The sequence below is a fragment of the Heterocephalus glaber genome, unplaced genomic scaffold (genome assembly GCF_053883595.1).
Source record: "Heterocephalus glaber isolate CG9 unplaced genomic scaffold, H.glaber_assembly_v1.0 deba00000122, whole genome shotgun sequence".
In the NCBI taxonomy this organism is placed as follows: domain Eukaryota; kingdom Metazoa; phylum Chordata; class Mammalia; order Rodentia; family Bathyergidae; genus Heterocephalus; species Heterocephalus glaber.
Window position 1 is genome coordinate 50,842,322 of NW_028258138.1, and position 15,437 is coordinate 50,857,758.

The 15,437-nt window shown below is 38.2% G+C and overlaps 1 protein-coding gene and 1 pseudogene across 1 annotated transcript; both read right to left on the reverse strand.

Annotated features, from left to right (window-relative positions):
• Window positions 1–806: 806 nt before the first annotated feature.
• Window positions 807–5,316, reverse strand: Rpl24 (ribosomal protein L24). The gene is made up of 6 exons (XM_004857991.4): window positions 5,115–5,316; window positions 4,925–5,000; window positions 4,210–4,320; window positions 2,144–2,280; window positions 1,722–1,785; window positions 807–928 (listed from the first exon to the last, which is right to left on the reverse strand). The coding sequence occupies exons 1-6, from the start codon at window positions 5,117–5,119 to the stop codon at window positions 848–850; spliced, it is 474 nt and encodes a 157-aa protein (XP_004858048.1). The 5' UTR covers window positions 5,120–5,316; the 3' UTR covers window positions 807–847.
• On the reverse strand, window positions 5,168–14,001 carry LOC101708710 (peptidylprolyl isomerase domain and WD repeat-containing protein 1 pseudogene; annotated as a pseudogene).
• Window positions 14,002–15,437: the final 1,436 nt, after the last annotated feature.

A 15,437-nucleotide genomic window follows, 5' to 3' on the forward strand; every position in this document is an offset into this window, starting at 1 on the left:
ATCAATGTAGACTAACTTCACCTAGTATTTAGTGTAAAAGCAAGTTTTTCAAGTGGATCTGGCTTGCTACAGTTGTATCCTTGTAACTTTGCAGTGACAGGTTACAAAAACAAGCTACTTTGTATATAGAAGTGCAAGCATGTTGTGTTTAGGCAAATTACACCATTCTAGCACATACTCACACCTCTGGAGCATCAAACCAGTATGCTGTTTTGAAATTTGGTATAACTGTCAAACCATTATTAATTAGCTCAACATACTCTGGGAATGAGTACAATATACTCTTTACTCAAGAAGTGAGATTAATACAGATGACAGTTTTAAGTACCTTGGATTTAGCTAACAGATAAGCCAGACAAGCCCAATTAAAACAAGACAAACCCAATATAAACATGTTGTGGATAAATGACCGAAAAGCGTATTTTAATAATCAACTTGAACTAAACCTATGCAACATTAATATTTTGCAGCCATGTAACCTGAAATTTAAAAGAGTTTATATGCACCCTAAACGCCTCAGCAAAGTAAAGCTGGCACTCAACCATTAGGTCTTTTTACCTGATTTTCACATCTTGCCTACTAAAAGGTTTCTCTCAACAGGCACTGTTCCTAAGAAAGGAACTTTTATTTTTGGTGCTGAGGATGGAGCCCATGGCCTCCTGCACACTAAGCATGCACTCTAATGAGCCACACCCCTATTTCTAAGAAATCAACTTATATGCCTGTGTCTTAAATTGTTAGCTTTATAGTTCAACTATTACTACACAGACCCAACATTCCCACTGTGAGTAAAAATCCAGCACAAATTAGAATTACAGATCTTTATTTAAAAATCTGATTTGCCAATTCAGCGTTTTCCACCAACTCGGGGAGCAGAAACTTTCACAGGCTTCACAATCTTCTGCTTCGGTGCTGCCTTTGTGGGAGCCTGTAAAAAGATAACATGGTGTTATGCAATACTACTCCATAAAACATCTCACTTTTATGTCCAGATTGTTTATATCCTAGATTGTCTTAGTAATTTAACTGCATTCCTAATATCAGTCTTTTTATGTGAATGTAATAAGAGTGAATTATACCCTAACAAAAAAAACTGCTGTTTTTTTCATAGGCTCAAGATTAGAAGCTTTAAATTTTCCACTATGTTAACATTGGGAAAACCGGGCATGCTAATATAATGCACATCTACAATCCCAGCACTCAGAAGGCTGAGGCAGGAGGCTCACTACAAATTCAAGGCCAGCATGGGCTCCATGGTGAGTTCCAGGCCGTCTGAACTATATCGCAAGACTGAGACCCTAAAATTATTTCTAAAGCTGAGGGTGGGGGTGCATGCCAGTGATCCCAACACTTGAGAAGATTACCATGAGCTTAAAGTGAGCCTGGACTACACAGACCTGTCTCAAAAAACCAAAAATATCTAAATAAGGTATCTAACATTAACGGACTCACTGGTTCCTGGCCTAGAGACTTATTCAGAGATCTGAACCATTCACCTTTAAATCAGCTATGAATATTTCTAGTAGGGCCTTGCACTAAATTTGTTATGACTGAAACTTTACTACCCTTTGTATTAAGAAATCAAAACAAAGGCCAGGGATTTAGCTCAGTGGTTCCACCACCTGCCTTGCAAGTGCAAGGTCCCAAGTGCGATCCCTGGTACCAAAAAAAGAAAAAGAAATCAAAACAAAATGAAAAAACCAGAACCACCCCATAATTACCTTAGCAGCAGCCATTGCTGTCTTTTTAGATGCTTGCTTAGCCTTTTTTGCTTCCTTGGCAGCCCTGGAGTTAAAAATAACTTTAGGCAGAGCATTTTACTTCTTATAGGTACAACTTATTAACAAGGAGCCAGAGTTCTGGACAAATAGAACCATCGCATTTCTTTCTTATCTGTTATTTGTGCACTAAATCCAAAATCCAAGCGGTTAATGTCATCATTCAAGTCAGCTGAACATATATTAGATTATACAGTAATTTTAACTGCATTCAGAATTTTAACAGAGCAATTTGTAAATATGTATCGTGAAACCTGATGACTGACAATTCGAAAACATTAGATTAGGTTCCTATACCTATGAAGTGAAGCAACCTAAAATTCGCCCCAGCAGCTAAAATGTTTACATAGTGAAGCATTCTTTACCTGATAGCTTGCTCTCTTTGGGCCTTTCTAACTTCTGGTTTCTGATTCCTCTTGGCCATTATATCCGCAAGAGATGCACCAGTGATGGCCCTCTGGAATTTGACTGCTCGTCGTGTTCTTTTCTTTTGAATTTCTTCCTACAACAAAAATATGGGAAACATACTTACTACCCTTGCTTCATGAATTTAGGAGAAATCCTTTCTTGAAGGAAGGTTCACATTCAACAAAAAACAATATCAGTTACTTAAAGCATGTTAAAGTTTTCCACTTAAGGACGTTTAAAACCACCTATTAACAATCCTGGCCTTTCTACTACTTTATAAGGACTAAAAATTGAACTTTGAGAAGCACCAGTTATTTCATAAACTGGATCATATACCTCTAATCCCAAAATTCTGGGAACCCAAGGCAAAAGGATCCCAAGTTTGAACACATCTTAGGCAACTTTACAAGACCCTGTTCTCAAGGAGGGGCTGGGAACATAGCTCAGAGTGAAGGTCCTAAGGTCAATCAACAGTACAACAACCAAAAAAGGTGGTTTTAGGGCAAGGGATGTAGTTTAGTAGTAAAAAGCTTGCCTAAGGCACAAGGCCCCAGATTCGATCCTCAGCATCACACAAAAAAATTGATTTTAATAATTGTTTACATATTTAAGACTAATTATCAAGTCTAAACTTACCTAATTTAACTCAAGGGGCTATCATTGAAGAGAATCACTCAGGACAATACTTTGCTCCCATTAAATAATAACTCTCCATTCTTCCTTCCCCCTTGCTTTTCAGATTTTTTTAAATCTGAAAATTCTAGTACCTTATAAAATGGGATCGTATTTTTATCTGGTTTCTCTTTTTTTTTTTGGTACCGGGGATGGAACTCGGAACCTTGTGCTTGCGAGGCAGGCGGTGGAATCACTGGAGCTAAATCCCTAGCCTTTATCTAGTTAATTTCCACTTAGTATAGTATCCTCAAGCTTCTTCTAAGTTGGCCGGTTGCTAACTTTTAAAGGCTGAATTAATATTCCATTGAATGTATACACAGACTGAGTATCACTGACTGATCCAAAATTCAAATCTGTTTAGCAACTCATACAAGCAGAAAATTCCACACCTGACTTCATGTGACGGGTTGCTGTCAAAATGCAGACACACAAAACTATTCTATAAAACTACATTCAGACTATGTGTATAATAAACTGTGTCTCTTCACCAAATTATCTTTATGTACACGCAATCGTTCTAAAATTAAAAATCCAAAATAGACACTTGTCTCCAAGGATTTAAGACCACATTCACCCTGTACATTGTATTGTCCATTCAAACACTCACGGACATTTGGGTTTCCCCCTTTTAGCTACTGTGAACAATGCTGCTATAATTATCACCATTTTGCATTAAATGATTGTTTTCCAAGACAGCTGCACCATTTTGCATCCATATGTACAAGAGTTCCCATTTCTGCACTAAAACCTATAATACCCACTTTTCTTAAACTATAGCCAACAAGAAGTCTCTCAAATTCACTTTGAACAATCAAAGTAGAGATGCTACTAAGACTAAATATTTTAAGTCTCTCGTATATTAGTTCTAGTCCTACCACCATATTCAAAAACACTCCTTACAAATCTTCATCCAAAAAGATGCTTAGGGGGGAAAAAAAGTACCTTTGAGAATGAGCCAGTACCGCATGTTGGTGTTGAAAGACTCCAACAATGTCTGTTTGGGCTACTCCTAAGAAGGATTATAATGAAAACCAAATGGCCATAATAAAGATTCAATTTCCCCTCACTAAAACTCTAAACTCAATGATGCTAATACAAAATTAGCTCAATGCAACTCACCTGACTTCTACAAAAGGCTACGCTCAAATTTCAACTATTATTCTGAGCCCGAAGTGTTCAGGGACACATTTTTTATATCCTTTCACTTCATTGTTTGATGCTTTCCAGTTTTTAAGAGAACATTCATAAACTGTCTCGTTTAGTTACAATTTTACAGAGCAGAAACCAGTGCTCAGAGAGCTTAAGTTTCTTGAGACAGCCCCACAACACCAAAGTGTATCACACTTACCGACTGTCCCTTTTTGTGCTTTCTTCGGTAGAGGACAGTCCAATTTATCTGTCGAGGATTCCTCTTGGAAAGGAATGCAGATTCGCATTTTGCATTAAGAAACTGGAAAACCTGGTGTGACAAATTAAAAAAAATTTTTTTGGTATCGAGGATCGAACTCGGGACCTTGCGCTTTCGAGGCAGGCGCCGGAAGCGCTGAGCTAAATCCCCAGCCCGACAAATTAAAAATTTAACAATAAAAGCAGCGGACCTTGAGAGCCTTAGGAAATTACTACTGTAGTTATATCAGCTTCTTTTATGAAATCGCAGCCCACAGACCAAAAACTATGTCATATAAATGGGAAGTGATGTCATCCTGAAGCGAAGGTAGGGTGGAGTGTCAAATTCTGCGAGGAATAGTGCTCTTAGATCTTCTAGAAATCACAAGAATCGGGAGCCCATAAAGCAGCCAGACGTCTCAGTGTCCCTGTTATTCCTCCTACATCAGGACATCTAAATTACATAAACCACTCCCGATCTGACTTCTGTTAGATCAAGGCTCAATACGGGTTCAGGTGGTGGTTTCTTTCTGACACTAACCACAATTCCACATAGTATCCCGAGGTCTTTCAGAGACCAACAGTGATGTGGGAAATGAACTCGCCTAGACCGATTTAGATCGGCTTTTCCTTTTCAAATCTTGCGAAGGTGCGATTTACCAGAAGCGGCCTTTTACCTTCCCGTCGGTCCGGGCGTAGCGCCTCCCGTGTCCTGGATAGATCTTGTACCCGCTAAAACTGCACAGCTCGACCCTGTAATGAAAAGTAAAAACCCATGAGGGAAGCAAATAGAAGCCATTCCTAGGACACCGCAGAGACGCTGTGCTGGAGGATGGAAACAGATTGAGATTCACGACGGCCCCTTACTTCATGGCAGCGGCCGGCAAAAAAGAGGAAAGACGACGAAGAGAAGGAGAGGATCATGGGAACAGGCTATAAGGTCGTGGGGAAAACTCCTCCCCGAAGTCCGTTTGAGCCCGGCGATCGGTGATGATGTCAACGGAACAGAGCCGGATCTCGGTCTCCCGGGAGATCCTGGGCTTCGGAGGAAGTTAGCTAGAGCGAGAGGAGGTTCTAAGGGTGGAAAAGTAGGTGACTTCCTGGCAAGCAGGTCTGGCGTCCGGTTTTGCGTTGTTCAGTTTCCGACGGTCTGATATTTCAGAGTCAGCGTCCTGATGCAGGGAATATGAACAAAAGAGAAAGGTGTCTTTTGTTCTCTCTCCCTCTCCCTTATAGACGAATGTTCCGCAGGAAATTTAAGGAAGTCATATTTTGCTCTCGCATTTCCCTATTTTTTTAAACAACGAAATTAAATTTTGGGTTCCGGGGTTGTAGCCCAGTGGTAGAATGCATGCTGCGCTTGCCCCTGGGTTAAACCCCTAATATCAGAAGGAAAAAATTGTCTAACGATTTGTTTAAAAAAGTGAAAAGGATCTGAAACTATCTCCCATTATGATGGCACTTTGTATTAATTAAAATGAACGTTCATTGTGCGCTTTCTTAGTGCTAGGAATTATACTAAGGGCTTTACAATACATTAGCTCGTCTATTTACAAAATTCCTACCGAGTTCGCGCGGAAACCTTGCAAAGTTACCGTGGGTCGGAGAGGAGCACGGTAGCGGGTGGGCTTGTGCCCAGTGACGCCAAGGGATCAATAGAGACTTTAGAAAAGGAAGGTCTGGCCAGGCCCACCTAGGTTCAAGCCAGGTTGGGGTGAAAGGCCTAGCCTCATTGTACCTCCACCTTGCTCAGTCAGTCAGATGTGGGCTGCCTCAGAGAAGTCAAGACAAGGGGTTCTCATCGGCGAGCTAGGCTGTACTGCTAGCTGGAGGATGCTGCCACCATATTTCCCACTGTTAGGTAGCTTGAAGGCAATCTGGATAATGCATTTCTGTATCTTCTACACCCAGAAAAAGCGACTAGAGTCAACAAAAACTAATCAGAGCAGGAAGTGGAGGCAGGAGGCTAGCCTAGGCTACGTAGTGAGTTCAAAACAGGTCTAAATTATGTGGTGAGAGCGTGTCCCAAAAAAACCCCAAACAAACAAACAAAAAACCCTAATCAGGAAATACCAATATTTAAAGGATAGAAAAAGGGAGAAAGAAGAATCAACTGAAGGAGACTGAACAGAAGATTAGGCCAAAGGAAGAATGTTGACGGTACTAAATAAAAGTCACATAAAGTTCAAATAAAAACAAATTTGTAAAAATAAATGCCTTTGGAATGAAAAGGCCATCCTTACTGTTTCCTTCTAACGGTATTCTCCTTTCCAGTGTGGAAGAACCCTGCCTTTTTATACCCTTCTACCATTGCTCCTTGTAGCCTGCAATCCCAAAACAGGCATTGACATTAGGGAATGCTTTGAAAGGAATGCCTAGTAACTAGGTTAGAAAATAAGTAGGTTTAAAAATTATACAGTGCCTCTTGTTAGAAGTGCACAATAGTACCAATAGTACCTATGAAACATTGTTAAAATATTTTAAAATTTATTAACCGTATTTTTTTTTTTGGTACCAGGGATTGAACTCAGGACCTTGTGCTTGAGAGGCAGGCAGTGGAACCATTGAGCTAAATCCCCAGCCCTATTAACCATATTTTTATCATACCTCATATAAGCAAACTATAATATGTGTTTATAAAATGTACTATTCAGTAATACACTGGAATGAACTATTGAAAGAAGCCTTACATAAAAAAGTAAATACTATATGATTCCATATACAGTGCATCAAGTTCTGCACCATACAAAGCCAACCTGTGGCAGGGGTGGTGGTGGGGATTAGAACAGTAGTTGCCTCTGGCTGGGGGAGGCAGGAACAACTGGGAAAGGAACTTTCTATGTTAATGGTTGTATTCTGTGTCTTGATAAGTTTTGTTATTTACACAGTTTGGCAAAACTTCAGAGAATGTTCATTTAAGATTCGAGAGTTTCATTGTATGTATAAAAGTTTTACTTCAAAGGGCTGGAAATATTTCACTTGCCTAGCATGTGCATCAGATATCTAGCACTATAGAAACAAAAAAAGACAGAAAGGAAACTCAAAAATATTCAGTACAAACTAATAAAATACATGTTGAAATATTTAAAGGGGTATGTTGACACATTTAAAAACTGATGTATTGATAGAGGAATAGATATGTGATTTTTTAAAGTATAATAAAATATAGGCAATAAAATTAAACGGGCCAGGTAGATGAGTATTTCCTGTAAAATTCTTTCAAATTTTTCCTCTTTAACATTTTTCATTGCAGTCTTTTGGAAAACTAAATAAAGAGAGCCATCTTCTGGAATAATCTGGTATTGCAGATTGGCTCAAAAAGGTAAGCACAACAAAGCATGATTTTCATATGACTGGTATGTAACAATTGCTTATTCAGACTCTGCAGGATTTTTATCATGTGTCCAAGCTGTCCTTTTTGTCTGGAAATCTTTTTATCCTTTCACTGGCTAAATTTCTACTTAGATTTTACTTTCTCTAGAACAGGGTTGGCAGACTTTTTCTGTAAAGGGCCAGATAATATTTTAGGTCTTTTGAGTTAAGAGGCAAAATTGAAGAAGTTATGTAAGTACTTATAAAACAAGGAAGAAAATCAATTTTCACAATATTTTGTTTGGTAAATTAAAAAATATAATATTGAGTAAATGATTTGTAATGCAGGTCTAATGAAAAGAATTACATCTTTTTTTCAGGTTATTTTTCTGTTTTTCAGAGGTAAATAATATTTTTCCTATTTAGGTTTCAAAGTTTTTTATTCTCTATCAAAATTGCAAATGTTCATCTGTCAATCCTTATTTGTAATCAAATATCTTTCATGTAAATAGACAATGCCCAATACTGGCATCAATCCAAAAGCATATACTTTAAATTGAGTATTTTAATCTCTTTGAAGTCAATGTTATAAAAATAATAATATTCTCTTGATGTTTGCCTTTTAGCAATGTCAAATTACTCATTTCCAACTGAAGGTTAGGTGAAAATGTCTTAACTGCGCAGTTAAATTGATTTTAAAATATAGAAATTTCCTTTGCACTTGCACTGAGATCTGTGAAACGAGCTGTATTTTCAGCTTGAAAAGTATAATCACTGAAAACTTGTATGAGGATAGAAATCTTGTTTTTTATCTTGTGACTCAATGTTAGTTGTCAAAATGACCTCACAGAATAAGTTTTTTGTGTAAGTGCAGTTTTTGCCTTGTAATTTTAAGTTGAATTCATTAAAAAGTATAATCAAATGATCAAAATTAACAAAAATAAATTAATTCCCAAGTCACTGAGTCAGTATTCCGTATAATGATTGTGAGATATTCTTCTCATTTAGAACAATTTAAATCTTGGCCCTGAGCTTAAAAAAATAATAATAATAAAACATCACTGCTGTGTGAAAGGGCAAATCAGGATAGTCTGCTGCCATTGTAACAAAAATTAATGAGCTAGCAACAGTTAAAAATACGAATGTGAGTGAAATTTATTATTGATACTGCTGGTTCAGTAACATATAGTAGATTCAATTACTTTCTATAATGTTCCTATTCATTAATAATACAGTGAAATTATAACCATGGGATTTAAAAGCCTTACGTTTTCATGTGAATTGTAAATCTGTCAAACTAAACCTTTTTCATCTGACATCATCAGATATAAACATCACAAAGACAGCACTTCAGGCTTTCTCAGTTTCCTTAAAAATATCCTTGCCTGGGGTAACCCATTTTCCAGTCCCCCTTCTGTCTCTCTTAGAAGCTGTCTTTCTCTCAATTTTTCCTACTCTTCACCTCAAAAAAAAAAAATTCTTGCCTATTTCCTGCAGCTATCCATGAATTAGCCTCTCCATAAGCCTAATTTTTCAGTTAGTTCAAATGCTGATTCCTAGAATGTAGAGAAACAAATGAGTAACACTGTCAATTCATTACAAGCCAAGGAAAATCATTCACAATCATCTGCCTTGTTTTTAAATTGACTACTGATATTGTCCCATGTCCTTAACACTGGGGACAATGCTGCTATCCCCTAAAGATCTTAAATGTACTTATTATGTATACATTTCTTTTGGGGGGGGGTATCAGGGATCGAACATGGGACCTTGCACTTGCGAGGCAGGCAGCGAAACCACTGAGCTAAATCCCCGGCACCTGTATACATTTCTTAAGCTACTGCAGTCAAGTATCATTTAATTCCCATGCCATAGTAGATGACTTTCTTTGCCTACCTGAGAAATGAACCACTTGGAAACTTACTTTTGTTGTAGCCTCATTTTGCTTTTAAGTTTTTATGAAGAAATGTACTAAGGAGATATTTTGTTTAGTTTTTCCAACTTTGCTGGCTGTTGTTTTCTGTGATTTGCGAGTATTATGATGACAGTTTACTCTAGTAGAATGAACAAACTTTTACCATAGATATGGTTCCATTTATATAATAAACACAATTTTTTGCCATCCTATTTGATAATACAGAGTTCACCAAATAATGTGTACATACTTCAGAAAAAGAAAAATAGTGTGGTGTTTTTGTTTTTGTTTTGGTACTCGGGGATTGAACTTGGAACCTTACACTTGCAAGGCAGGCGGCAGAACCACTGAGCTAAATCACCGGCCCAGTGTGGTGTTTTTTCAACAGATGTTGTTACCCTTGTATGGGCGACCCTATAGGATATCATGGCAGAAAGCCCACTACACTGCTGGCCCTTAAAGAAGAAATTGAAAATGCATGTGCAGCAATCACAATGACCAAGGTTACCTAAGTAGCAGTTCACCATACTAACGTCTGGAAGCTAACAGCCATCACTTTGTAGAGGCCAAAGGTAACTTGTATCAATTTCATGCAGTCTCAGTAAATTTAGTATTAAAATATTTATACAAGGTTTTCTCTGTATAACTGTATAATCTACTCTTTACTGAATCTTAAAGATAGGATAAGTTCATACCCCCCCCCATGTCTCTCTGTTTTCCTCCCCTTCCCCTGTTATTTACTTTTAAGAAGGGGTCTCACTTTGTTGCTCAGGCTGGCCTCCAACTTCTAGGCTAAAGTAATTCTCCTGCTTCAGCCTCCAGAACAGCTGTAATTAATAGGCTCATGCCACCGTGCCCAGCTCTTTTTGTTTTGATGTGTGGTTATATGCTGGTAATAAAAGATGTCATGGGATGGTGATATGTATGGTACTAGAAATGCTGTCAAGTTACAAATGTGTTTCTGTAGTTGGTGGCAGCAGTGCTAAATCATGAGAATACCATGTATGGTTTCCATTATAATGACTGTTGTATAAAAGCAGCCATAGACCATAAGTAAATAAATAAGCATGACTGTGTCACAATAAAATTTTATTTATGGACACTGAAATGTGAACTTCATACAATTGTATGTCACTAAATGTAATTCCCCAGCCATTTAAAACATAAAAACCACAATTATCAGGAATAAGGCAAGATATCCACTCTCATCACTCATATTCAAGGTAGTTCTTGAAATTTTAGCTACAGCAATTAGGCAAAAGAAAAAATAAAAGGGATTCAAATAGGAAAGGAAATGGTCAAATTATCCTTGTTTGCAGGTGATGTGATCCTATACTTAGAAGACCCTAAAGATTCCACCAAAAGACTTTTAGAGCTGATAAATGAGCACAGTTTCTACTGTTATCTGAGAAATTATTTCTGATTACATTTTTTCCAGATCCTCTTGTTGCCAGTTCAGGGAGTCCAAGTGGTTGAGTATCAGATTGTTCCATCTCGTTTCCCTTTGTGGTTGCTTTAGGTGATCTGGAAGTCTGGTTTTGAGACTTGTTTATGTGTCTTCTCATTTCAAGCAGGGGGTGGGGTAGTGCTGCTGGCGCCCATGTGGCTCACCTCGGTGCTGGGGGTCCTCTGCTCCTCGGCACTCTAGAGCTGATAAATGAATTTAGCAATGTAGCAGGATATAAAGCCAACATTAAAATAACCAATGGCTTTATTATGTACCAGTAATGGACTAGCTGAGAAAGAAATCAGGAAAACAATTCTGTTTACAATAGCCTCAAATAAAACACCTAGGGATCAATCTAACCAAGGAGGTAAAAGACTTCTACAATTAAAATTTCAGAACATTGGAGAAAGAAATTTATTTTTTGGCAGTGTTAACAAAATAGACTTTAATGAGAAAAATAAAAATATAGTATTGCAGCTTTTAAAACATTTATATAATCAGCAAGTTTTAAGCTTCCTAATGTATGACAACCTTGTGTTTAATAAATGTACACTTATTTGCAAATACAGTGAAATATCTTGTTCTACTTGACAGTGATATTTATAATACTGTAGCCTCATAAGGTCTGTTTGGGGATTGACCTTGACATTGGAGATCCTGTGCACAACTTCCATTTCTTTAGTCACTCTTCCAAATATTGTGTGCTTATTATCAAGCTAAAGCATTGGTACCACTGTTATGAAAAACTGTGATCCATTAGTATTTGATCCAGAGTTTGCCATGCTGAGGGGGAGTGGTCCATCTTGTCTTTTTTTTTTTTTGAAACAGGGTCTCACTGTATAGCTCAGGCTGCTCTTGAATTCACTATGTAACCCAAGCTGTCCTGGATCTCGCAGTGATCCCCTTGCCTCAACCTCCCAAATGCTGGGATCGCAGGCGTGTGCCAACATGCCTAGCTTAGAATCTGCACTTTTTGTATCTTCCGCTTCTCATCTGGTAAACATATAAAATCTGTTCTTTTTGAAAGATTGTTGGGTCAGCTTGAATATTCTGAAGAGCAGGATTTTCAGAAGCTTTCATCACTATAGCAGTTGCAGCAGGATGTTTTTTGGTTATTTTTTGAAACACACAGTTGCATCACTCTAATACTATATTTCTTTCCTCGCCTAAGATCTGTGCACACCAGTTTGTCTCTACCTTTATAACTTTAATGCCCAGCATTGTTTCACATAGTTCAGTGTCCAGTTTTATCAGAAATTATATTAATCTTTCACACACACCTTCTCCAACTCACATTTACAGCCATTTGTCAGCCAAATTCCATGTCTGGTAGCTGTTGTCTCATCTACTGCAGTTCAGTAAACATACCTCATGATTCATCAAAGACTCTCATGAGTTTTCCAGTTAAAAACCTGAAAATTCTAACATTTCTATCAGAAGCAATAGTAACTATTTTCTTCCCATCAGATGAAAAGCACATATTGATTGGAAAATCTTTATACTTGGCAAATTTATATAAATTTGTATCAGCTTTATATTCACAGTTTTACATATGTTGGGAATTTATATTCATGAGGAGGCCCAGTCCAGTACTGAATCATTCCAGATTTGTCAGAAGACACCACTGCTTTGTAAAGTGGGTTCAGCCATATCTGAGTAAAAGGTGATGTATGGAGTTTGTCAAAAATATGAAGGGGCTGGTATCATAAATAAAAATTTTCCCCTACCCTTCTCAGAAACAGTAACAGAAGATTATGGCATCCCCAGGGCAATAAATCCACTCACATTGTTCCGGAAAATAGCCAAGCTTCAGCATATTGATTATGTCAAAGCTCACTACATCAAACACTGTTGTTGCTTTATCATCGCCCACAAAACAGAACAGTGCTCCCTCAGAACCAACAGCAAAGCTCTGAATAACCTCCAGGTGACTACAAAAATGTTTGACCAATTCAATTCCTTCTTCTATTTTTTCCAGAACTTAACACATCCATCATGGCTGGTAGAAATAATGAAGTCTGTCTTGGAACATCCCATGTGGGTGATAATATCTCTGTGCATATAACTTCACTCAAACATGGATATCTGGGGAGATTATCAAGATACACTCTTTCAAAGTCTAGAATTCTCCTTTTCTTAGCCAGTGATGCTTCTACAGGTAAAGACCCAAACCAGTGCTCTTCATTCTCCTTATAATTTGGGGGGGGGGGGCACAGCCACTGCCAGCTCTCTCTTGATGAGGTCTGTTTTTTCAGGTTTCTCTGTGTCCCACTGTGTCCTTTCTCTTAGTTGTGAGTCATTACCACTTTCTGCTGCCATGTTTTCTCTGAAGAAAGAATTTTTTTAAAAAAAACGGAAGATGGAAACACCTCCATGGTCATGGTTTGACAGAATTTATATTGTTAAAATGGCTATGTTACCAAAAGAGATCTACAGATTCAATGCAGTCCCCATGAAAATACCAATAACAACCTTCACAGAACTACAAAAACAATTCCAAAATTCAGAAGGGAATGTGAAAACAAAAAGCAAAACAAAACAAAACAGCAAAACCCGAGAATAGCCAAAAGTAATCCTAAGCCAAAAGCAAGGCTGGAAGCATTGCAATACCTATCTCAAATGATACTACAAAGCCATAGTAACAAAAATAACATGACATTGATACGAAATAGACATATAGACAAATGGAACAGAATAGAGGACACAGAAACAAACCCTTGCAACTACAACCATCTGATTCTGCAAGGCAGGCAGCGGAACCACTGAGCTAAATCCCCAGCAACCATCTGATTCTGGACAAAAGAGCCATGAATATACATTGGAGAAAAGACAGATTCTTTAATAAATGGTGCTGGGAATACTAGATATCCACTTACAGAAGCTTGAAAATAGAGCCCTATCTCTTACCCTCTATAAAAATAAAAATGGATCAAAGACCTGGTAAAAGAAAATATAGAAGAGGACAAGTGAGCAGACTAGTGTGGACCTCAGCCACATGGAGCTGGGGCTGCTGACCTGTCCCCACCACAGCAATGAGCTGAGCCATGCCCCACCACCACAGCCCAGCACCCCACCACTACTCCTGGCCTCCTGGCTGCAACAGTACATGTTTCCACACTGCACAGGCACAGGGGGTCATAAAGGCCATTGTCCTAAGCTCCAGAAGATAGAGCAGAAGTGAACAACAGAAAGAGGGCCTCAGGCTCCTTGATGAAAATTGAAGCCCACTGGAAAAGTGAAGAGAATCTCTTTAATAAAGGCACACCAGACCACCGTAGTTGGTGAGTTGGAGGGATCATCACCTCCCATTGGAACCTGAACTATATCAAGGGGAAGGGCAGCTGGAACCTGCAGTAGAATCTTGCAGAGTTCAACCCTGCAGGAGGTCAGCGAGCTCAACATGGGGGTTGCAGCCAGAAATCAGCCTGAATCTCATGGGTCTGCTACTGGCTTGCTGAGACCATTGACTTATATCTGCACACTGCTGTTCACGCTGTCTATTGTGACAGCAGAGACATACCCTGAAGGAGGCCCTTCATTTTTATTTTTTATTTGTTATTCTCAAAATTGTTTTTTTCTCTTAATTTTAATTTTTTCTACTCTTTTCAAATTTTTCTGTTTTTTCTTTCTTCTTTTTCTTTTCTTCTCTGTCTCTGTCTCTGTCTGTGTCTCTCTCTTGCTCTCGCTCTCCCACATGGTTCCTCATCTCCCTTTTTGTTCCTGTTCTGGTCCTAATTCAGATTTCTTCTTTTTCTTTTCTTCTCTTTTTCTTTCTCTTGATTGTCATTAGTTTTAAAGGAAAGTAAATACAGTCTCTAGCCTTCCTATTGCTGCTAGTTTGTTCTGTTCTCATCTTTGTTCTTTCATTCTGTCTTTTCCTCTTGTCTTCAACAATTTCCTAGAGTTTGTGTGATCTTCCTCTGTCCTCTGGCCTCACTGCTAATCTTTCCCTACCTGTCTATCCCTCCTTCCCCAACTCCTTCCAAGTCCCCATCCTGAAGGGTAAATTTGCTATATTGAAGAGTTTATTCACTATAAACATATTTTGTGCTGGTCTTTGATTTTTATTTAATTCACACAGTTAAAGGTGATAGATTAGGTCCGAGGATTTAGCTCAATGGTGCTGCCACCTGCCTCGCAAGTGCAAGGACCCAAGTTCAATCCCCAGAACCAAAAAAAATTAAAAAATTAAAAATAAGGGTGATAGATTAGTAACTACCACAAATTGTTATTTTCTAAGCTATGCTTGATACAATTGTGTTGCTGATTGTATCACTTGGGCTGAGTTGTTGTGATTGATCTAATCAGTTGTAATTTCTGGTATAATGAAAATGAGCTAGCCTCAGAGTCATTAGAGACTCAAAACCTAAAGACCATCTATATCTGGAAGACACCTCTGAGAAGCAATCATTCCATAAGGGTTCTAAATACAAGCAACAAAGATACTTATCATTAATATCAAAGTATCAACCCAGGAATTAAACCAAGGACAGTACGAACAACAAAAATAGAAATG